The sequence below is a fragment of the Adiantum capillus-veneris genome, chromosome 13 (genome assembly GCF_014529385.1).
Source record: "Adiantum capillus-veneris isolate H3 chromosome 13, ASM1452938v2, whole genome shotgun sequence".
Taxonomy (NCBI): Eukaryota; Viridiplantae; Streptophyta; class Polypodiopsida; order Polypodiales; family Pteridaceae; genus Adiantum; species Adiantum capillus-veneris.
Genome location: NC_140943.1, coordinates 95,233,039 through 95,258,401, shown reverse-complemented (window position 1 = coordinate 95,258,401; position 25,363 = coordinate 95,233,039). Strand labels below are relative to the sequence as shown.

General features: G+C 45.5%; 1 protein-coding gene across 1 annotated transcript in view; it reads right to left on the bottom strand.

Moving 5' to 3' along the window:
* Window positions 1-6,212: 6,212 nt before the first annotated feature.
* LOC147444471 (large ribosomal subunit protein bL19c-like) overlaps window positions 6,213-25,363 on the bottom strand; it is a 35,596-nt gene continuing 16,445 nt past the window's right edge. The window contains exons 3-5 of the mRNA XM_086527076.1: window positions 6,967-7,053; window positions 6,728-6,861; window positions 6,213-6,638 (exon numbers count right to left, since the gene is read on the bottom strand). Of these exons, the coding sequence (XP_086383202.1) occupies window positions 6,533-6,638; window positions 6,728-6,861; window positions 6,967-7,053 (327 nt within the window). The 3' untranslated portion in view covers window positions 6,213-6,532. The remainder of the gene's footprint in view (window positions 6,639-6,727; window positions 6,862-6,966; window positions 7,054-25,363) is intronic.

Genomic DNA, 25,363 nt, shown 5'->3' with positions numbered 1-25,363 from the left:
AAAACTTGCACCAGAATCAAGAATCCAATTTTTTGCTTAACCCTCATCCTGTGCAACCGAAGCATCTGGAGTGAGATCTGAAGTGAAAATGAGAACCTGAGGGATCTGTTGTCCCCTCTGCATGAATCTCTCTTGGCATAATGTTCATAACTGAAGGAGGAGCATCCTCTACTGCAGTGGTAGGTATGGGAGACTCAATCACATTGCGCTCCTCAATATTTACCGTACTTTTGCCTTTGCCAAAATTATATTTTTGTATGTTTTTTTTATCTCTTAGGAAACTGCGACAATCCTTTTTGTAATAGCCCTTCTTATGGCAATAGTAACACTGGACATTTCTAGCACTGCGGTCTCTACTTGAGTTCTTGTGTCTGCTAGGACTACGAGGATTTTGCTCATTACTTTTGCTTTTGTATTTGTTCTTGTCACGGCCTCTTGCCTTTGTTGAATTGCCAGTTATATATGCATTTCATGACTAACACCGTCGAGAGATTTACGTTTAATTTCTTCAGTGAGCAACGCATTTGTGACATCATTGAACACTAACTTGCCATTCGGAGCCGGATTGCTAATGGCTGTGCAAAAGATGTCCCATGAACTGGGTAGAGAGCATAACAAGAATATAAACTTAAGTTCGGCGTCAAACTCCTTAAAGCCCTGAGATGTCAATTGACTGAACAAGGAGTTGAACTCATTTAAGTGACCAAAAACTATGCTACCTTCTTTCATGTTGAGCTTCATAAGTTTTTTCATGAGAAAAACTTTGCTGGATGCACTTTTGCTCTCCCATGCTGAACATAAGCTATCCCAAAGTTCCTTGGTTGTTGTCTTCCCTATGATAGTGAAGAACACTGACTCGGCTAGATGTAGACATATCGTAGCCATGGCTCTCGCATCCAAAAGCTCCCACTGAGCTTGCGTATAGTCATCATCCTCTGCATGCTCTTTCAACGGTTCTGATAGGCCTTTGTTGGTCAAAATATCTTTCATGCACTCTTTCCACATGGTGAAGTTGCTACCATCAAACTTGCAAATGTAATACTCCTCCTTTTCTGAAGGAGAAGCCATCGCTGACAAGAGGGTTTGAGAGGTGCCAAACTATGGCGAGAAGCTATAGAAATTTGGGCAGAGCAACCTTTGTATCGAGAGTAAAATCTCAACCGTAAATAGGCTCAAAAGGTACCAACAATGAAAGTTACGACTCGCGGGAAGGAAATCCAGTAGAGTCTCCTTTGTATGAGGAGTCAAAACTCAACTCAAAATACGCATAAATGTGCCAAGTGCGCTAACTAGGCATCAAAAAACTGGTACTTTCATTGTCAATGTGATCGCCAACTCGGCCTCAAAAGCATATGAAACGGTCCAGATACATTTCCTATGGCGAGGGTACTGAAAGTGGGGAACACCAGCTACCTGTATCACCGAAGGTGTCTCAACATTCGAGCACATCTCAGCTCAAAGAAAACCTCACGCTATCGACCCTCCAAAGGCTAATGCAAACACAAATGGACTAGCCACAGTCTCAGAAAGGGCTCTTTCGGTCCGAGTCTCAGAAACGGCCGAGAAAAACTGCCAAACTAGCCAAAAAATGGCTCCACACGTAGTATTGTGGTGGGTAGTGCCCACAACTCAACATACATGAGTGAATCGTGCTCAAACAAGCGTCAAGAACTGCTGCATGAAGTAAAAGTGATTCCTGCAGGGATATCTGCTCTCAAAAGAGCCCAGTAGCACTAGATGTGCTCACACAAAAATACATCTGTCCACGCATCTGTTCGCAAAGAATCTGCTGTCGAAATGACTATCAAATCTCCTACGAAAGCGTTGTGTATGAAAACTTGGAGAATCTATGTGTAAACCAACTGAAAAGCCCCCTGTAACCTGTAACCTGCGTGTCGGTGTCGCTATGTGCCAATTTCCACCGTCGAAAAGAAATGCGCTAGTCGAATAGCCACCAAAGGTGTCGTAGTCAAAAACCGTGTTGTATAGCGCGATCAATGCGCTCGGTGTAGATTCTGGGTGTAACTCGTCTATGGTAGAGGCACCTCACCCGTGCGTGTGGAAAGTATAGTTGTCGATCACGGGAAAAAGTTGTCCGCATGAAACTAGTGTCAGGCCGGATGTCAAAAATCCACTGCAATGTAAGGATGTCGAGCCAATGCGCTAGAAATGGTGTTGAGACGTTGAGGTCGTCAAGAGTCTAAGTTGATGCCGAAAGATGAAAGCAATGTCATCTTTCGTCGTCGGACAAGAGTGGCTATCCGAATAGCCATAGACACGCCGAGGTCAAGGTCGTCGATGCTCGAAGCCGCCATCGGCGCTCTCTCTCTCTCTCTCTCTCTCTCTCTCTCTCACACACACACACACACACACACACACACAATGCCTGAGAACGGAGATGCCTAAGATCGAGTCAATATCAATGCCGAAAAAGTGACACACAGTGTGTGTGTGTGTGTGTGTGTGTGTGTGTGTCGAAATCGGAGAGTCCGGAGGCGGAAACAGGATTTCGATGTCGATTTTAGAGCCGGATATGCCCAAATACACGTAACCACTGTTTTGCTCTCTCTCTCTCTCTCTCTCTCTCTCTCTCTCCTCGTTTGGAAATAGGACGTAGCTAAATAGATATTTAAATAGCTTACTTAATGTGGAGAGACAGATTTTCACACACGAGATTATAGAGTGTAGAGAGAGAGAGAGAGAGAGAGAGAGAGAGAGAGAGAGAACACACACGATATATGTGGTTCACCCAATGTGGGCTACATCCACTGGAAAGCAGCCACTCAATGGCTTTAGTACTTCAAACAAGAAGTAGGTTACAAAGAAATTATACCCTTAATAGAGCTCCCACCTTGCTTCACTCTCACCACTTCACAACCACCTTGTTGAATCAACTTCACACTATGAAATGTGTGTAGAAATGGCCTCCTTTTATAGGCCAAAAGGGCTGCCCTCTCTCATGAGAGGCATCCATGTGTAGCCACCCTTGTGTAGACAAGTCCAAATCGGACCCTCCAATCCGCCCATGTATGGCCGCCCTTAAGAAGACAAGTCCGCCTTTGAAATCGGCCACCCACCATTGAATTCGGCCATCGGCCATTGATTTCCGACCACCGGCCCCCACCAGCCATTGACTACCGGCGATCGACCAACCGGCCAAACAATCGGCTGTTTTCCGACCACTTTTCAATCGCCGTCCGGCCATAATATTCTGGCGAAAAGGAATATTCCGACTGGTTGTGAAAACTTTGGTTTTCGGCGAGTTATTTTTATTCACACGCGATGGCTTCTCCTCATAAGGGGGCGTTACAAATGTGCTTTTTTAATACAGAAAATTACAAGGGGTAAATCGGGCTCCATACTCTCTCTCTCTCTCTCTCTCTCTCTCTCTCTCTCTCTCTCTCTCTCTCTCTCTAGATGCCAAGTTATTGTTTGTCAAATTGCATTCACAGCAATCATAGGAGTGATCACTAGCGATCACTTACTCGGTAGAAGTATGCCGTAGTGATGACTTATTAGTGGATTATACATGAAACATTGGGGGGTCACTTTTTGTGATTATGCTCGATAAGACAATGAAGCATTTGTGATTTGAAAGACAAAAATCTAACATTAGTAAAGAGTACAAGAAAGGCTCCTTTGATAGGGAATTTCTTAGGCATTTATGTCTCTGATGGACTTGATGACATCAAGCTGCAACTTGCAAAACCTGCCCCAAATCTCTAGGTATGCTTATTTTAAATCTAGCACATGGCATGAGAGATGCTCTCAGAGATGTGACTCATAATGGTTACATATGCATACATGCACCAAGTGGGAGTCCACAAAAAATTGGTCATAGAACACTACCATTCCCAATAAGCCTCCCCTTGTGCTTTGGACGATTGATGAAGCCAAGCTAATAATCCCACAAAAAGTTGCAAGCCACACATGCAGTAGCTCCGCTCCCAAAAAAACAAAAAAACTCCTTTCAATCAAAGATATCATTTTACATACCAAAAAACGAAACTAACTGATGAAATAAAATCTCCTTTCAATTTTAAGCTCAGATGGTTGGGATGCTATTGGCAACTGTGTGCAACTTAAAAAGCTTATAAGGCGCCCAGGGCAATCACTTTTCAAAACATATATCATATCACATGAGTTAATCGGAGAGGATTGTTAATACTCAGAATTGTATATGTTTATGTATACATTAGAAGGGGATGGGGTTTTCTAAAATTTGCCCAAAGTGTAAATATAACATGTATATTGGGGTAATATTAATCATCTCTTGAATGCATGTGATACAAGGAGCTATTGAAGGATGACTGCCCAAGGTGTTTCCTTAACATGATGGATATTTGTCTTTAACTTATGTTTAATTTACAACAAAAATTGCCTTTTCTTTCACAAACATGTGACCTTCAATTCTAGTGCAGCAAAGAATTGGAGGCTTTTTTTGGGGCCTATCCATTTTTAAAGTAAATTTCAGCATATGGATAATCCCTATCATTTGTTGACAACCCAAATTAGCAGCTACCCTCTTTATACTAATTCTTCATAGATTGTCAATCAGCAACCCGCAGCATAATCCATTTACTTTGAATTTTTCGTATTTCATTAAAGTTTCAAAAATAATCAACAAAAGAGGAACAAAAATGTCAAATTAGGGATCCAATTTTAATATAGGCCTTTTAAATTATCGAACAAATGGTCGGCTTATAATACCAACCACAAACTCTATAGTTGAATTTCCAACTTGAATGCTTCGTTAGTTAGGACCTTGAACACGACTTCTTGAATTTCAGATTGACTATACGAGATGCAGTCCAATGATGATAGGGATACGTAGAAGCATTCATTCATTTCTCTAGTAATTTATTGCCACAGGATCAAGCTACTTTGGTCTTTAATTCATGTTTGGACAAATACCTAACCAATTGTGTCCATCATGTGGTTCAAGAATCTATTCCACCTTAATGAAATACCATTTCCCATTAAATTTCTAGCAGAAAACTTATCACTCTCATGGCTCTTAAATTCCGAAATTGCGGGAGCCATGCTGATGTTGGGATCTCAACATGTGTCTTGTCATTACAAAATCATCAAGGTATTTATTTCTAAATGTAGTCAAAGACGCACTTACTTATAACGAATATTACTTTTATTACATCATTGTCACTCTCCTGGCTCAAGTATCCTCCTCACTCTACTATTGGACAATTCACTTATTTACTAGATTTTTGTAAATTAAAGTGTGAGGCATGTGCGGTACTATCCATAAAGTCCTCAAACAAGGTGAAGATTCACACTTGCATTCTACTCCAAAGCAATGAAAAGGATCCATATGAGGCTGTTAAAATTAAAGATACCCACGGACTAGGTTCAGAGTGATTCACCACTCTTATGGTTTTTTTCGGTATGCCTACAACTCTCTTCTTCACTAAGGCTTATTTTCGAAAGCCAAAAAGATATGTTATGAAACAACAGACCCCAGACAGGTCTACAGCAGCAAGACACTCATTTGCATAGTCCTTCCAAAAAGGGAAATTTAACTATGCTTAAGTCCCTCTGTCTATAGTATGACGACCGACTTTTCCATCACTTGAATGTAGGCATTGCCTCATAGAAGGATTTTATTTCAGTCTAAATGTGTCAATAAAATTCGCTTCTCAAGCTGACCAGCTGAGGCTAATCGAGGTTTGCACTCAAAGAGAGTAGCTCAGTTAATTGAACCTTCGTGAGTTACCCTGGTTGAGGGCTTGATGGGTGTTACCCACTTCTCCGTTGGGGAAGTCGTTCCCAGGGTATGGCCCCTCATGGGTGTGATGAGTACAGGAAGTCCAGTTGTAAATATGCAGATATGTATAAAGTTCTCCTCCTACCTTCCCCGCGCTGCTGGTTGAAAAACCAGGCTTGTCAGTAGGAAAGAGCACAGCCAAACGAGAGCAAATCGAATTCCCAAAGCCGGCACCGCAGCTCAATCAAGCCCCAAAAACTAGACATGGCAGCTCTAGAAGAACGAGAGCTAAAGGAGTGTGAGTGCACTGCTAGATAATACATGCACCATAGACGGTGAGGCTTCACTATTTGAATAATCAAATTGAACTCTCTTAATCATTGAGGCCCCTGTTAAACAAGAGCTTCATGGGAGCTAAATCTTGTGCTTTTGGTTAATACTTTACAAATCGATGGGACCTTGGGAAAACAAAAGCAATGTAACTGAAGAATGCATCCAACCATGCTCAGATATTCTCCTTAGAAAATGAGAATTTTACATTTGGGGATGAATGACACATATGTACTTTCGCACTATAAGCAACAAAACCTCAAGACAGTAGAGAGTAGATTTGCTTGTCTGCAAAGAAAAGCCATGAAGTAGCTTGGCTTGTAAAGATGACACCAGCTTTAGATGAAGGTGGAGTCAAAGCATAGTATTGGCCTTTCACAGCTTTCAGAGCAGATAATTGCCAGCATCTTCTGGTGGACTGCATTAAAACATAACCAAACCAAGCCTTACGTACTTGGACAAACCTTCTTTTGGCACCTATCAGCAGGAGGAGAGCCTTGCAATCTTATCTCTGAGATAAAAGAGCTTGGCACGGCGAACCTTTCGCTTGTCGATGACTTTGATTTCCTTGATGTTAGGAGAATATCTGACATGCAAAATAACTCCAGTAAACATTGATATCCAAAGAGAACGGATCTATTAGTATATGCAGAGCATTGGTGAGAAAATACTTACAATGGAAAGACCATTTCCACACCCACACCAGCAATAACTCTACGAATTCTGAAAGTCGTATGAATGCCTGCATTCTGTCTGCCTATACAAATGCCGCGAAGTAGTGAAACCCTCTTCTTATTTTCAGGTACCTCCTGGCAACACAAAATCACTCAATTGAGGTAAGTTGACTCCTTTCACCCCTATTGTTAGCACAAGAGTGGCAAGATGAAAGAAGTTAGAACAGACTTCATACGCACCACTCTTAGCTGAACAATGTCCCCTGTTCTGATGTCAGGAATGTTTTTTCCTTCAGTTGCGGCTTCAATGGCTCTTTTGTGCAGTGTCTGCATTCAAGAAAGAAATTGTTTGCATCTCTTTTTAACAAAGCTACAGCTCTTTTATTGAGAATTAAACTGCTTCTAAGATGTGTGTGATTCCAAGTAAGTTCCGTCCACCAAACTATTTCTCAGAGGACAGACTTTCTTTAGTTTCAGGCTCTATGCACTGAGTCTTTCAGATTTACCTGTTAAAGGGCAGAGTAAAATGGAGAGGGAGGGACAGAGAAGAGAAAGGAGAGGCAGCAGGAAGGTCCTGCAGTATAAATTCCACTAGGATGCGCAAAAAAATCCCAGCCCCACTGATATACTTGCAGCCAATAGGTAGGGGAGCCGACAACCCAAATGAAGGAACCTCCCAACCATAGCAGCTAAAATACGTGTATTTTATGTAGAATACACGACGTCCCGTATTGAAACGTACAATACGTCTCATAACGTTTTCTATTCTAACGTTTTTTGCTCAAAATGTATGTCTTTTTCTAATTGATCAATTGTGTTTTAGAGCTTCATGGTGCTTGTTTATGTATGCTATGGCTAAATATTGAAGAGTCATTGAGGAGGTCCATGAACCGCTTCAATTGTTCTTATTAAAGTATCATATCTAAAAAAGTTGACATATTTTATTTTTAATTCTCAAAAATATGTGTAGTACGCGTATTGTACACCGCGTATTAAACGTCCCGTCCCGTCCCGTACCATAGCTGCTATGCTCCCAGCCTACAGAAGAGGAGGCGCCACTAAAAAAGGTTAGCAAAGCCCCCCCCCACCCCCAAAAATAGGGAACCAAAAAAAGGGGGCAAACGAAAGGGAGGATGTCCACCAGTAACAATCAACTGAGATACAGCCCCCAAACCTCATATGTCCAAGAGACATAATCTCCATGAGATCCTAAAAGGAACGACCTAGGAACTGGAGTGTCCAATGCCAACTTCCAACCCAGCCCACTTCATAACGGTGTTCATTTCACAAAGTGATGACGTGGCGTGCACAACTGGAAGAGAAATGGCCAAGTGGACAAGAGGAACTGAACCCAAAAAATGGGTCGAGGGGCCTAAGGGGGTTAGGGCTTGTCCCTTCTACTTCGGAGTCGACATGTCGCGTGCTCAAAGAGTAGTCCAAGAGGTAGATCGATAAGATCGCAAGTCGCCGACGAAGGTCAAGGTACCGTCTCCAATGCTGTAGCAGTCCAAAAATAACCGCTCAGACAACCACCGGATGGTGTCCTGACAAGCAAGGGAGTGATCAACCACATAAAGGATAAAAATTCAGCGTGCTGTCCGCCCTAAAAACGTTGCAAAGGGTGCTGAAAACGCTGCTGTAATAGAGATTTCAGCGTACATGTACGCCACCCATTGGTACAGGAGTGTCGCAAAGTGTCAGAGGAGGGGGTTCTCGCACTTCTCAACCGTCGAGGGACTGAAAACAGAGAAAAAACAGCAAGTACCAAAATGGTGCCGATTGGGTGTAGATACCTATCCAAGGGGTAGATCTGCAAGTTCTGCAGTAGAGAACTCTCTAGGCGAGGGAAAACCGCTTCCTCGAGTGCACAAGCTCGGCGTTGTACTGAAAACACAGCAGGTCTTCAAAAAACGCAGCAAGTGCAAAAACACCAGCAGATGCAAAGAATGCAAATCTGCCAGCAAAAACGCCAGGCTGAATTGGGCTGTTTTGGGTGATCTCTGGCAAGGAGGGTAGCGCTTGCAGGAGGTATGCAGATCAAGGCCGCCAAGTGCAAAAACGCAAGGCTGTTTGAAGAAAACGCTAGGGCTGAAAAACGCTGACCTTTTTGCGATTTGCCGCAATGGAAGGCTGCAAAATTGCTAGCGCTAGGCTGTAGGAAGGAGATCGATGCAGATCCTTCAAAGCTTGGAGACTGATACCATGTGAGAGTGAGCCACGCACGCCAAAAACGCGAGAGAGGGGGAGAGGGTGTGAGCCACGCGCGACGAAAACGCGAGAGAGAGAGAGAGAGAGAGAGAGAGAGAGAGAGAGAGAGAGAGAGAGAGAACACAAGTGCTCTGCAAATGATGCTCTCAATACACAATCTGAATGACTACACGACCCTAAGCATTCTATTTATAAAATCTTAGGTTGAGGTAGGGCAAAATGTGTAACTGGTGCAAAAAACAAAAAAGCCCAAAAATGGCTAAAAATGTCCAGGCTCAGGAAATGACCGGTCGGACACGTGCTAAAGTGTTCGCCCATGCAATCTACATGATGTGCGATGGGTGGCCAACCCAAGACAATCACTAGCCGTACAAAATGGGGAAGCAACGGTGGTGTAACTCTAACAAACGGCAAGGGTCCTCGAAACGGGAGGCATTAAAAACACCCAAATATGCAATTTTTAGCTTTGTATGATTGAAATTTGAAAACAAGTTGTATTAATACTCACAAAAACCTTGATTTGAAGACCATTCAACATTACTATGGCAAACGTGACACGGATGTCATGTAGACTTGAGAGCTTGAGAGGGAGAGAGAGACAGAGGGGGAAAGCTCGAGAGAGATACGGAGAGAGCTTGTACTATGTAGCCTTGTAGACTTGAGAGCTTGAAAGAAGCTAAAGTATGAGAGTCGAGACTCGAGAGGGTAGAGCTTGAGCCTTGGCCCTTGAAAGCTTGTGTGCATTGTCAAGGTAAAGGGTGGGGGGAGGGGCACTTCATAAGGGGGAGGCTCACAAGATAGAATGCCAAAATCTGAATATCTAGCTCACAAGACCAAAATCTAAAAATCTGGCCGTTTTGGAGTCTTGGACTGTTCCAGGCCGTTCGTTCCGGTATCAACTGCTCGTCCGAAAACGGCTGGCTGTTCCGAAATGTTCCACAGCTTGTATGAGGCCTAGAATGTCGTTCCAACGTTCCCCCTCCCCCCTAAATGGACGTTCCCCGGTAACACGTTGTCACATGCGCACTTTACTTGCGCCACGTGGGCATGCTTATGCGATAGTCTAGCATGAGTCTTAGCTTAGGATTAAGCCTGGCACTTTGTGAGCCTCTAGCAAGACATGCCAGGCCGATCACAGTTGCATACCCTCTCTTGCACAGTCGGTTAGCATGAGCATTTTTCAGAGCATTGAACCCTTTTTGCCGAAGTACACATTTTACACATTCACTTATTTATTCATTGCAGATCCCTATCTTGACGACGACACTTTCGTCGCCATCGTCGCAGATCCCAGACTTCACGACGACACCTTCGTCGTCATCGTCATATTCCCAAGCATCAATACCCATTAGCATTAGCATCAGCATCATTGTAGTAGAATTGTGCAAGAAAAAAGATAGTACTGCTCTGGCAACAGAGCAAGGGGGCCCTTGAGGATTGGGACCCGAGATCCCTGTGTCGTCTCTTTTCTCTCTCTCGTCTCTCTCTTTCTTTCAGTTCAATTTAGTTCTTTCAAGTGAAGTAAAGTGTCACTTGTGTTTGTGTGCGGAGTACTAGATTCGAGCAAAATCCTTATTCTCTTCCGCTGCACCTGACACACGCATGTGTTGATCAGTGCAGAGATTGAGCGTTTGGGCTCTCTCTCTCTCTCTCTCTCTCTCTCTCTCTCTCTCTCTCTCTCTCTCTCTCTCTCTCTCGTTTTGTTGTTGCTAGCGTTTTGTATATGCACCACATTCTCTCTCTAGCGTTTTCTCTTACCTCCTTCGATCTCTCTCTCTCTAGCGTTTTCTCCTTCAACGATCCCTCTTCCTACAACTAACGCTTCCTCATGCTTGCCATGTGCACACCCTCTTGGTGTGGCATTGCGTGCGGTGAGTTCCCATGACCGTTCAGTGGGCAACGTGCTAGGAGCTTGACGACGAGGAGATCCATCATGATAGATACGAGATCTATTGGCTTTGCTTGCAGTTGCAGACAAGTTCATCACCCGATTCACCCTTTTCCGCTGCACCTTTGACACCCCAAAGCATAAATGTTGTCGAATTGTTGGAGGAACTTTAACACTTTCTTCCGATCTTTCACCCCATAAAAGGTGAAAAAATTATTGTCGAGCCGTCATCTTTAAAATCTTTTGGCTAGTTAGGTGCGTATCCCAAGTACGGATAATAAGGATACCCATACGGGCTCCAACCATTGTATCCTGGTGGCGATGGTGATGGGAGAGGTTGTTACGTGCACATCTAACCCTATGTGCATGTGGACAAGCTACTTCAGGTCCAGGGTTCAAGTCAGCTTAGGAAGAGTTCTGCAACCTTTGTGAGCGTGTGCGCAGGCCGTGCATGTCCAGGCACTTAGAATAGTTGCACATCCTCTGGTTGCACACAACATGATCATCAGCATTATAGTCAGTATCCATCATGAGCATTTAAAAGTGCACAGAACCCATTTTCCCTATTTTATCAATTTTTCACTTATTATTAATAAGTGACTTTTGTTGGGAAACTGGGTAGGACAAATTTGCTAAGCTCTATGAAAGAAACCTAGCGCTAGCACTTTCTGGCAGAAGAGGCAGCAGAAGTTCCTACACTTGCAGTGCACCTTCTCAGCAAGACCGGCACAATTCCCTAGCGTTTTCAGCCAACAGACCTTTTGGTGTTTTCACCAGCAATTTCAACCCAGCGTTTTCTACAGCAGATCAGCCTTGGCGTTTTTGTTGCAGAGTGCCTAGCGTTTTTGCAGATCCCAGATTAGCCTGGTGTTTTTGCGACTTGCACATCAGCATTTTGCAATTTGCCGAGCCCCTAGCATCAGCGTTTTCTGTTTTCAGCACTTAGACTCCGCAAGTACAGCCCCAAACCTCACAGATCTCACCTACCCACAACAGATCCTCGCCGCACAGTCAGATCAGCCAGCGTTTTCAGTTTCAGTCCGTTGTTTGCAGATTTCAGCATCTGCATTTTCAGTGCATCGTCGTCGCGTCGTCGACACAGTGTCAGAATTCAGCAGTTAGCAGATTTGCAGATTTCAGTCCCTAGCGTTTTCAGTTTTCAGCCCGTCTCATCATCGACATTGTTGCCAAGTCCATTGCATGTAGACCATTGTACCAGATTTGTGCAATCATTAGCATAGACCTCTCTCGCCATAGAGAGGGGGGCCCTGGGAGGAGGGTTTGACAACAGTGTGGTATCATATTCTTCTCTCTCTCTCTCTCTCTCTCTCTCTCTCTCTCTCTCTCTCTCTCTCTCTCTCTCTCCACCTTCATTCACAGTGTCCTTCACTTTGTTTGTGATCATTTGCACTCTCTCACTAAAAGAATGGAAGGCTCTCCCTTCCGTAAGTAAAAGGAACCCTTGAGCACAGTTCGGAGCACTCATCTTGAGCAAAGTTCAACATTCACTTCCGCTACACCTTACATTGGTATCAGAGCTTTGGCAGTGTTCTGTATCACTCAAGAAAAGAACCACAAGAATTTTTTTTGCTTGCGGCGGTCGCACGTAACCCAAGTCCACTAGGGCGTGTGTTGCTAAATTGGATATATCTAACAAAAAGATAATTCTAAATGAATTATTGGATTTAAAAGTGAGGGTTTTCTCGCTTGGAACACCAAGAAAAAATATTATAAATTAATTATTGAAATTTTAAGTGAGAGGGTTTTTCTCACTAGAGACATCCGTATTCCTAGTGCGTCATTCAAAGTAATGACGGGAGAACTGTGAAAGGGAATATATGTAAGGCCACCAGGAACGCGTACTTGTGATGCGTCACATCGGATGGGTGACAGGGAGCGTCGAGAAGAAATATCAGACCATCTAGGAACGGGCATCTCTGATGCGTCATAAGATGGTGACAGGGAGCATCGCAAAGGAGATTGTACCGTAAGTTCAGTAGGAAAGGACTAGGTGATGGGTACTCCTGATGCATCACAAGGTGGGTGACGGGTGCATCGGAAAAGGGATATCCATAGTCAGGAGAAAATTCCGAACTGTGTTACAATTGTGCACAAAGAAAAGCAAGCACTTGAATGAAGATGGGTTCATAGGAAACTTTGAGGAAAAACAGATGCTTTCTAAGAAAGCGGGATTGCTTTTCGAGAAAGCAGATGCTTTCCCACGAGGAAGTCTATGTTTGAATTGCAATTGTGCATGTGATTGCATCCAGGGACGCCTGAGAAGTATTGTGAAAGCATTGTCTTTAACTACCTTCGCCATATTTGGGAGAACATCCCTGAGAATCAAAGAGGATTCGCTCTATTGTGAACCGGGTTTGAACGTACGTTTAGAAAATGCTATGGCTAGAATTTTATCTGCCTAAGATTTTGCGAGCAGTCCTAGATGCTTGCTAAAAGAAAAATTCTTGATGATTTCCGCAAGAAATAGACGCAAGTAGGCGTAAAGAAAACACTGCAGGTGGTAATTCGCTGGAGGCAACGCGGAAGGACGTGCGGCAATGCACAAGGAATCTTCGGATTGGCACCGTTTGCCTACGTTTAGCGACGGCTCAGAACAAGAACCTTCTTTAATGTGATCACAAACTCTGTTTGTGAAAGAAAGACATCGAAATTGATGCTCTATGATTTGAGCATTCCCAATGTGGGAGGACACAAGAGGTTTAATACCCTTAGGACTAACAAGGCAGGATTACGCACAAGGACAAATACCTAGATTGATTTCTAGGAGGATTATTCTTCTCGGGATTGAGAAGGTGGAATTGAGTTAACAGATTCTCGGATGAGGAAACTTCCGATCTGTTGGAAAGACGCGAATGATGAGTTATCACATAGCTCGTAAGTTTGATGATTGGTGAAGGATATCTAGAGGAACGACATGAACCGGCAAGGTAAGTATTGAACTATTGAATTTTTGTTTAATTTAATTTCTAAGTTCTCTTTTGAGAAAGGACTAGCTCAACTCACCATTGAGCAAGATTTGGAATTTTCCGCTTTCTCCCCGGCAGTTTAGTTGGACCTCTACAGTTGAGGACAATTGTTTATAAGTGAGAGGGATGTTGCTAAATTGGCTTTATCTGACAAAAAGATAATTCTAAATGAGTTATTGGATTTATAAGTGAGAGGGTTTCCTCGCTTGGAACACCAAGAAAAAAATGATTCTAAATGAATTATTGGAATTTTAAGTGAGAGGGTTTTTCTCACTGGAGATATCCGAGTACAGAGTATTCCTAGTACGTCATTCAAAGTAATGACAGGAGCATTGTGAAAGGGAATATCTGTAAGGCCACCAGGAACGGGTACTTCTGATGCATCACATCGGATGGGTGACACTGAGCATCATGAAGAAGTATCCGACCATCCAGGAACGGACATCTCTGATGCGTCATAGGATGGGTGACATAGAGCATCGCGAAGGAGATTGTACCGTAAGTTCGGTAGGAAAGGACTAGGTGATGGGTATTCCTCATGCGTCACAAGGTGGTTAACGGGTGCATCGGAAAGGGGATATCCATAGTCAAAGAAAATTTCCGAACTGTGTTAGAATTGTGCATAAAGAAAAGCAAGCACTTGAATGAAGATGGGTTTAGAGGAAACTCTGAGAATAAACAAATGCTTTCTGAGAAAGCGGGATTGCTTTTCAAGAAAGCAGATGCTTTCTCACTAGGAAGTCTATGTCTGCATTGCAACTGTGCATGTGATTGCATCTAGGGACGCCTGGGAAGTGCTGTGAAAGCATTGTTTTTAACTTATAAGGTTTTATTGAGTTTTTGGGCAGATTCATACCATTTTTGAAGGTGGTCACCGGCCGCCCACTTAATAAGTGGGCAGCCTATGATTAAATAAAGCAATAAAAACCAGCCAACGAAATCTCTCTCTTTTTCTCGCAGAAGAGCCAAAAAACAAAACAAAAAATGAAAAATGGCCGCGATCTATACGCAAGCAGCCAATGCTCTGCTATCTTTGCCGTGGCCAAGGAGCTATAAAAGCATCACACGCCCTCTCCTAGAGGGAAGACCAATTTTCACAAGGAGGAGATGCTGCAGCAGATTTCAGCCGCAAAGAAGGCGTTGCCGATGATGCCCATGGTTGGCCCAAGTGTACCAGATGTCGCCCGGACCCAATGCGCGAGTTCCCTCGCGAAGAAGTGCCTATGGAGCGTGTTTCCATCGTGACGAGCTACTCTTTTTCTCTGTTTCAACCCATAAACGTGGTAGACGGGGCTGATTTACGAGAAGGAACCTGAGAAAACACCTCTTTTGTGTGTAGGATTGGAAGAGAGGATTTCTTCTAGGGAATTGCTTTTCGAGAACCGAGTTGCGTTTCGAGCCTTGAGACTGTGAAGGTAACGATTTTCATGTTATGATCTATAAGTATTTGTTTGCAGGTGTACTTCCTCTTAGTGAGGAAGTAGGAGCAAACGAAGGCATGAGCCTCTCCAAAAGAAAGCGCTCTGAGGAATTAGAGCCAGATCAACCCAAGGGTTTTGTACTGGAGTTTGGGAAGTAGATCCACGAATCCGAGAGTGGTAGACTCTCGAGATGTGATCCAAAAGTTGAAATTCCCAAGGGAAGGACTTCGCATCCAGGAAAGCAGAGTTATTCTGCAGGAAGAGGACTCTGGAAACCGAGTCGGAAGAGAGTTGCAGGGATGCTATACCTTGAGTCTGGAAGGTGAGATCCAGAGGCGAGAACCTTGATTCTCAAGGATTTGGAATAAGGAATGGAAGTTCCTTGGAATAGGGTTTTGCCCTAGGAATAGGAAGCCGAGGCTTCCGGGAACCATCAAGTCTTATTCTAGAATGAACGTGGTAATACTTTTGGTTCAAGTGCTTGTATAGACTTGTCCTCAGTAATAAAGATACTAGTAAGGGGGAGGGGGGGGGGGGGGGGGGAACAGCCCATCTTCTAGTCCCCGTACTGTGTCAATCTTCTCACTCTCTATTTCTCTCTCTCTTTTTTTTTTTGGAAAAAGTCAAGGCTGTATAGTACTGAGTACAAAATAATCCCAGCGGATGCCAAAATAGCCTATCACGTGGGGTGTACAAGCTGAATGAAAGGAGAGCCACTATAGTGACTACTCGACTAGAACAATCTCATGGTGGTCGGTGTGAGGAGTGGAGGAGAAACCACTAAGGAGGGGCATAATGCCAAGTAATCTGACCACCTGTCAGTGTGACGAAGAGTGGGGATCGTGCCCAACGCCGAAGGAAGGCAAATCGACGAGCCTCGGCTGCTCTAGATGTACCGGAGGACGAATCCCACTGCCAAATCAGGGTGTGAATGGTGTCCAGCCAAATGGCAGTGAGGATATCATGAAGGAGCTATGGAGCCGCACTGAGAATGTGAAGACAACGAGCTCTCCAAATATTCCATAGTGTAATACTAGTGATGACTGAGAAAACTGCATCACGTGTCTGCGTATCTCCCTGCCAAGAAATCTGTGGTAGTATAGCCAAAGTCCCTCGTCGATAACCAGCCGAGGTAAGCATGAAGGCTGGATCTGTGGCTAAGCCCTCGTAGAAAAGATGCGGGCCGGGCATCGACATCAACCATGAGACAGATCCCCAAGTAAGAAATCCATGCTGAACACCTGATCTGCTGAGTAGAGAGCAAACTGCAAGCCACACTACATGGGAAGCTGAGCATGACCAAAGACAGTGGGCAGGTGACTCAAGTTGACGCAAAGGGCAGCGAGTACATAACGGATCATGACCCATAATAGTAGCTAGCCAAGTCCCAACTGGTAGTCCCGCATGAGCAATCATCCACATGAAAAAGGAAATACGACGAGCAACATGTAAATCCCAGATCGCGAACCAAAACTGCTACAGATAGGCATGAGAGAGACCTGAATGTAACCAGAAACGCATACGAGTGGACTGTTGTGGTTGTTGTCTCATCAATGCTAATCTTCCAATCCTGACAGTGTACTCAAAGAAGGATACAGGTGCACCTGTGGGATCTGAGTGAGGCCAATGCCACTCACTTGGGTCCCAATAAAGCTGCGATAGGGCACGGTCCTCCCACACCCAAAGCCTCCAAAGTGCAGCATCAACGGAAGCAAAACGGGGGTCAACACAACGACGCTTCCCGCGAGAGCCAACTACTCGTATGGCCTCCCATCGGGCACCGGGGGAGATAAGTAGTGGAGAAGTGGCAGCATATGTCAATCTAGCATGAATCCCCTGAGAGTTGTCAGTATCAACTGTGAATAGCATGGTGTCCAAACGAACTAATAAGAGAGTGCTCTGGTCAAAGAGGCCTTCCCAGCCACAATAAGGGGGCATCTGAACCGTGCTGCGCAGGACTGCATCCCACTATGAAGGAACGGCACAATCGATCTCAAGCAGTCTGTCTGGCACCCCGCGACCAATGTCGTAATGTTCTGCCACAAAATCTACATCCAACATACGTGTCTCATAAAACAACCGCATAGAGGCAGCAGGGCCAAAGTCCCAAGCAACCCAATCAATGTGAGTCCTCTCTCCAAGCTGACGAGGTGGATTAACCGAAGAATCAAGAACTGTAGCATTCCAAATGAGAGGCTGGCGCTCAATCTCCTCACGACATGAGCGAGGTGAGCGTACGATAGTCTGTCTCATGGAAACCCAAATCTGAAGGAGCGATCGGAGAAAGGGTGAGAGGGTGGAAGTGGACAAGGGAGCAACAGTAAAGAGAAAACGATACCCTAAATGCCAAGTATGATCGTCTCTAGTGCCGAGTCGTGGAGTCATTGTGCAAAGAGCAGCCTGAAGAAGCATCTTCCAAGGTTCTTGGCCGGGAAAAAGACCCCGAACAATAAGCTTGGTAAGAAGTGCGCGGCTCTGTAACTCTGGATCAATGATGCCAAGGCCTCCCTCTGACCTAGGACGAATGATCGTAGACCAGCAAACTCTAGCACGAGTATCAATAGTCCCATCTGTGCCACTCCATAAAAAGTTCCTCACTAGTCGGCGGAGCTGAGCTATCACACCTGAATGTAACATCCAACAAGAAGCCGTATACCATACTGTAGCCAGAATGACTTGGTTGGCGACCAATGCACCGCCAGCCAATGACAGATGACGTGAAGACCAATGGCATAGCTTCCTGCGAATAGACTGTAGTACGGGTGCAAACTGCTGCTGTGAGGAAACATCAAATCCAACATGGAAGCCCAGGTATCTGCATGTCTGACCCGGCTGTAGCCATGTCATCACTGCCAACCAACAATCCAAAGGATTTATGCCAGTTAATGCGTGCACCACTGGCAATGCAAAAAACCTATAGGGCCTCCCACATTGCATCAAGAGCGGGTAGCAAATAGCGCAACATGAGCATAGTGTCATCAGCAAACTCTTGATCGATAAGGTCTAGAGCTGTAGGTACTGGCATGGTCAATCCCCGAAATGCATGACTCTGAGCACGAAGAAAGTCAGACATAGTCTCTCCCACAAACAGATACAGATATGCTACTAAAGGACATCCCTGATGGACAGATCGAGAAAGCTCAAAACTGCGTCTGACACGGCCACCAATAGTAATAGCGCTGCTAGCAGTTCTGAAGAGAGCGGAAATACCTGAAATCCATCTCAAAGGGAAACCCATCCTGGCTAAAGATCCTTCGAGAGAGTCTCGGTCAACACGATCGTATGCTTTCTCGAAGTCTAGGATGAAAAAAGCGAGAGGTTCAGAAGATGATCTTGCCCACTCTACTGCCTCATAAAAAGTGAAGATATTATCCAGGATGCATCGATCCATAACGAAGCCTGTCTGAGAAGTATGAATAATATCTGGTAAGAACGGCTGCAAGCGATGGCTGATCAGTTACGCTAATATCTTATAGACCGAAGGGAGTAGGGTAATAGGTCTCCACTGTCGGAGTTGAGTGGTGTCACCTCCCTTCGGAATAAGAGATATGAGACCTGAACAAAGAGCCGGATACATATATCCTGATGCAAAGATGTCCTGACAACCGCGAAGCAGTGGTATATGCAATACATCCCAATATGTCAAAAAGAAGGCTCTAGTGAGACCATCCTCGCCTAGACAGGAGGATGGATCAAGACTCTCTATAGCAGCATGGAGCTCTGTAAGTGTGAAAGGCGCCAACAAGATCTCTGCCATAGTGTCTGTACAACGATGTCGAGTGTGCTGCCAGATTTGCTCACGGGCAAGTAAAACCTCAGGAGTGCATACATCAACAGTGAACACTGTCTCAAAATAATCTGCAGACATATCAAGAATAACATCAGCATGCATATGTAGTGTCCCCTGAGCATCGCACAAAGTCCGCACAGTGGTGCCAGGAGGGCGTTCTTTATGCGCCACGAAGAATTCTTTATTCATTCGATCAGCTTTAGCTATCCAATGAGACACTGAAGCATGATGAGTGAACTCAGACCTAGCCTCCTGTACGCGACGAATCTCTTTTGTGAGCTCTGTCTGTCTAGCAGCGAGATAAGCATCCTGAGGCCACTCCTCAAGCAAGCGATGGGGGGAACCAAGAGGGATGTGAAGATCAAACTCGCGTACTCTCAACTGACGATGAATGATAGCAGTCTGATCACGGTAGTAAATACTAGACTGAGAAATGCAATGAGCAAGAAACTCTCCAGGGGGTCCACAATAAGAAGCATCCGTGGACCACAAGTCATGAATCTGCTGCTGCAATACTTGAGTGGTGAGAACACTGTCAGGGATGCGGCAGCCTCGTCTTTGAGCAGAGGATCTAGTGAAGGAGATAAATAATGATGTGGGTAAATGATCTGAGAGGCTGGTTCCTCTCCATATAGTAGTAAATCCGCCTAGAGCTGCTGCCCAAGGGCCAATGTAAAAACGGTCAAGTCGCTCTAATAATCTCCCCTGCTGTCGCTGAAACGCCCAAGAGTAATGAAGAGTAGCAGGGTGATGACCAAAAGAGGGTATGTGCCAGGCGTCAACACCTTGAATAGCTAGAAGAAATCGATCCCAAGCTGGCTGCTCATCGGGAGAAATGGATGATAGAACGGGAGGTGTGGTGGCTCGCCAATCAAAGTCGCTCTCAACGTTATTGAAGTTACCTCCAACAACCCAAGAGTCTACAGCAGGTAGAGCAGCAGCCAAGGAGGACCAAAAAGTAGCCCTCTCCCAAGGGGTAGTGGGTGCATAGACTGACATAAAACCAATGATAGATTCCCGAATCCGAATAGAAACATAAACTGCTCTGCCAGCGACTAGTGTGCCATGCTGCTGAACTGAGGCCAAGTAACGTGGCCCCACTGAGATGCATACACCGCAACTCTGACCATGAAGGCCCAGAGCACGCTCCCAAAAAGTTCGGGCGCCCGATGGCATGAGATTGCCAAAAGGAGTGGCAATCTTATACTCCTGTACTAGTAGTATATCCACAGTGCCCACTACATGAGTGTGTAAATCTCAGCGAAGTAAAAGCTTGCGGGAACCTTTTACCCGAGAAGTCTGCAAACCATTAGCATTCCAAGAAAGTACATGTAAATCCATAGACTGCATGAAAGAGTAGGTATAGTGTCTAACTAACTGCGCATCTTCTTGGAGGCAGCTGGACCATCCAAGGGGTGAGCTTCACGCGGTAGGAAAGCAACCACCAAGCCCTCTCTAAAATATGGTGTCTCATTGCACCAACTGCGAACCTCAGCTTGTTTACATTGCATTACCGATGCTGCAGCCTTGACACCCCAAATGCGCATAGACATAGGAAGCACCACATCTGAGGATACATGAATGACCATAGGCAATGAATACTAAATAGCAAGCATAAACATCACTCAACTCCATAGCACCAATACATGAAGGATAGTGAGGAGACAAAGCATCAAGGGCAGAAGTAGACAACCATAAATGTAGCTGAGCCATAGTCTGGGCGTGCACAAAATGGAGAACCTGATCCTCGGACCATTCCTGAGCAGCGTAGAATGGAAGGAAAAAGGAATGCGTAGGCTGAGAGCGACTACCAATCAAAGAAGGAACACAACCTGTCTTGTGATGCATAAGGTAGAGCTGTACCCGCAATGGTCCGTCTGAGTCACCGCACATCTCAGCCCGATGAGTGCCCCAGGAAAGAGGCCAAGAGCTGAGAAAACTGCGTGAGACGTAAGTATGAGTTGCTGAGGGAGGGTGGGGACCAGAAGGTGGAGGGGGGAGAGTAAGGATAGGAGGAAGAGGAGGAGGAGGGAGAGATAGGAGCGGTGAATGATCCATTTGCATGGGAATAAGAGCCTCGGGTAGAGGGGAAGGAGCGAGTGGAGGAACAGCAGGTGAAGGAGGAGCTGGAAGCAGAGGTAAGTGATCTTGTGCTGAAGAAGAAGATTGGTGAGGAGAAACAGGGGGTAAGGGGGTGGTGGAAACTTGCGAGGGAGCAGGAGAGGTAACACTAGGGGCTGCATGCATTGGAGGTTGCGGACGAGGACGGAAGGAATGGTTACGACCCACTGTCTGCCATGCTGCCTCGGTAGGAGCTGAAGCAAAGAGAGGAACATGGAGGGTCGACGCTCTAGGAGCACCTACAGGCTGAGGAGGTGCTCGAGTAGTAGCAGGAGGAGCCGCTTGTTGACGCTGACCACGTGGCTGAGCATGAGTGCCACGAGCCGGCTGCTGTTGTCATCGATGACGTGGCAGTGTGGGGCATTCTCGCGCCAAGTGTCCCATCTCGTGACAGCGTAAGCACTGCCCTGGACGGCGAGTGACTACCATTCGGCAAGAGTAGTCTCGATCGCGCACAGCCACTGTAACTGAATCTGGTAATGAAGTATCCCCAAACACCAAGACTTGAATGCGAGGTAGACCAGATGAGCAGATGCAGGATCTTGGAACTACTGTGCCAAAGTGAGCAGCAATCATCTGAAGGAGATGCTCATCAATAAAATGAAGAGGCATATCCGGGAAGGAGAGGGTCAGAGGGAATCTGGGAATAAGGTGTCGACTATCAAACTCCTCAGTAGTAAACTCAGGATACCACCTCGTCAAGTATATCATCCTGCAATCAGAGAGTATCGGAGAGCGAGCCAGGAGGGCTGAGGCAGTTGCTGGATCTGAAAGACGTACCATGAATATGCCTCTGCCAAGGAATGTAAGCTCCGAGATCCGTCCCTGAGTAGTGCCCAATGCAGTCTGACACCAATCGCGTATAGAAGATCGAGGTGGAGACTGTCCAATCATCCGGCCAACCAAGGCATGATGTGCCAAGTGTTGTACTTTGGAGTCAATGCGTGTCAACAGGTCGCCAGTACAGTCCACGCGACAAGCAAGTGGTGATGGAGCACCATGTGTAGCACTCGAGACCGGCAAAGCCGCCATGAAGAATGGGCGAAACTGGCAAACTGGAAAAGCACGACCCGAATTGAAGGTTGGACACTTTCTCTCTCTCTCTCTCTCTCTCTCTCTCTCTCTCTCTCTCTCTCTCTCTCTCTCTCTCTCTCTCTCTCTCTCTCTCTCTCTCTCTCTCTCTCTCTCTCTCTCTCTCTCTTTCGCTTGCAGGCGATTGAAAGAGGCGCGCGGTCAGGGTTTGGGATAGTTAGGATTTTCGGATTTTTAGGGTTTCGTGGAATTAGGGTTTTGTAAAAGCTGACTGTTAGGGTTGCAAGGAATTAGGGTTACATCGGCAACAGTGCACGCGCAGACAGCAAGGGCGTGCAGGCAGCAAAGCACGCGCAGGCAGCAGGCTGAGCGCGCGACAAGTATGGAGCAGGGCGCGCAGCAGGGCAGACCGGGCGCGTGTGGCAGGCAGAGTGCAGGGCGCACAAGCTGCAGAGTGCAGGGCGCGTGCGACAGGCAGGGAGCAGGACGCGCGGCAGGCAGAGTGCTCTCTCTCTCTACCTATTTTTCTCTATATCCTCTAGGTTCAATATTAAGTGATAAATCCTATTTATCGAAATATATTTTATATTGCTATGCGCTCTAGTTTGTGACAGTGTGTTGATTCCTAATCAGTTTTTTGAAGAGTGACAAGTAACCCAAGAAAGAAGGGCTTGTCCAGCCTCCCCTTGTTTCTCTTTTCACTCATTGAGAGCAGACCGTGCACTTAGTGGCCGGCTGTCACGTGACACATCCAACCCTATGTGTCCGTGGACAAGCTACAGCATAGCAAGGGTTCAGTCAGTCCAGTCAGTCTAGATTAGAAGTGATCTGGCACTTTTGTGAGTCTATTCGTAGACCGTGCATGCCCAGATACTTAGAGTAGATGCATATCCTCTGGTTGCACACAGCATGATCATAAGCATTCCCATCAGAATCAATCAAAATCCTTGAGGGGAATTTTCCAGTGCATTTAGCCTACTTTACCTATTTTTGACATTTTTCACTTATTATTTTTAAGTGACTTTTGTTGGAGAGTAGGTAGGGCAAATTGAGTAAGTTTGTATATAAGCAAACCTAGACTAGCACTAATTGGTAGTAGAGCCAACAGTAGCCAAGCTCAACAGGCAGCTTCTCAGCAAGAACCTTGGTGGTTTTCCCTCCAAGCAAAGATCCCATCTCCTAGCGTTTTTTCCTCCAACAAGCATCCCTAGCGTTTTGATCTTAATCGTCATCACTTCCAGCCATTGGCGTTTCCAGCAAGAGCTTCATCGCCAGCATATAGCGTTTTCCAAAATTGCAGCCCTAGCGCTTTGGAGCAAGATCGCCCTCCCTTGTGCATGGCGATTTTCAGCCCTAAGAGAACAGATAAGAACCATCAGTTTTCAGCGCGTCGTCATCGACATCGTCATCGACATAGAGCCAGAATTCAGTAGCTAAAGATTTGCAGATTTCAGCCCTTAGAGTTTTCAGATTTCAGCACGTCTCATCGTCGTCGACATCGTCGGCAAGTCCAAGCATTGTAGAGATTTGTGCAAGCATAAGTAGACCGCTCTCGCCATAGAGAGTGGGGCCTTCGGAAGAGGGTTTTACAACGTCTCTGGTGTCGTATTTCTCTTCTCTCTATCTCTCAGTCTCATACACTTGCACGCACAGTGTCAATTCACTTTGTTTGTAATCATTGCACTCTCTCATTAAGAACGGAAGGCTCTCCCTTCCATAAGAACAAAAGGAACCTTGAGCACAGTTCGGAGCACTCATCTTGAGCAAAGTTCAAACATTCATTCCGTTGCACCTAACATTGGTATCAGAGCTTTGGCAGTGTTTTGTATCACTCAAGGAAAGAACCACAGGAACCACAGAAATTTTTTTTGCTTGTTGAGGTCGCATGAACCCAAGTTCGCTTGGGCGTGTCGATTCTTAATCGTGTTTTTGAAGAGTGACAGGCATCCCAGGAAATAAGGGCTTGTCCAGCCTCCCCTTGTGCCTCTTTTCACTCATTGAGAGCAAACCGTGCACTTAGCGGCCGGCCAATCGACGTGAGGTGGGAAAAAGCAACCTTGGTGTGAGCGCAAGGCCGCCAAGAGGTGCGCCCGCAGAAAAGAGCAGAACTCGGGTGAAGAGAAGATCCTTCTCTAACACAGATTGCAAGCGAAAGAAGAACCTCAAGAACTCAAGAACCCCAAGAACCAAGATCCCCAAGAACCCAAGTTCCTCGTGAACTTCAGAACCCAAGACCACAAGAACCCAAGACTTCAGTAGATGGTCATCACTCGAAGCGGAATGGATACTTCGCTTGGAAGTGATGAGCATGAGAGAGGCGAAGAAGAATGTTCCCCACCAGGAGGTTTTTCCGACCCTCCCCCTTCCCCATCTACGCCAAAGATTGCACCAGATCCTATGACGCTTTTCGACAAGAGGATGATGGACAAGAAGTTAGACCGAAAAGCAAAAATAGAGCGTGACCACGAAGAAAAGATGGCAACCATAGTGCGTCAATACACGGAAAGAGTGGCAGCCATACATCGCGAGAACAAAGCAAGACAAGCAGAATATGACCGCGAGATCAAAGCACGACAAGAGAAGAGCGATCAACACATGAAAGAATTCTTGCGACTCTTTTCTCAAGTCCAAGCACAGATGCAAGAGATTTAAGAAAAGGAGACTCTCTCAGTCTCTTCTTCTCCAAACCATGACACACATGATTTGCATGATGATTTGCATGATCAAGATGTGATTTCTCACAAGCATGAGGATTTTCATGAAGATGATGTGATTGTTCACAAGGATGATGAGTTAGTGGATACTTTTTCTAGCGAAGCTAACCTCGTTGCAGATTCGATCAATCACGAAGGATCGATCTTGGCTCTCGAGTCGAGGTCCAAAGAACCCCCTCAAGAAGAAGCGATCTTGGCTCTTGAGCCTAGGTCCAAAGAACCCTTACAGGAAGTATTGTGTTCGCATGATTAGTCAACACCCATTGTTCGAGTGTTTTGTTCGTGATTGTTTCCTGTATTTTAGTCCGTGTCTATATATGATCCCTTTTCCTAGGCATGACATATTGTACGTTGAGCACGTTTCGCTCATGAATGAGCACGGATATATGTGGATTGTTCATGAAAAGCTGAAAAGTATGCATTCAAGGAAGTCACATTTCAGGTCAGTCACATTTCATGTCTCTTCCTTAGCATGA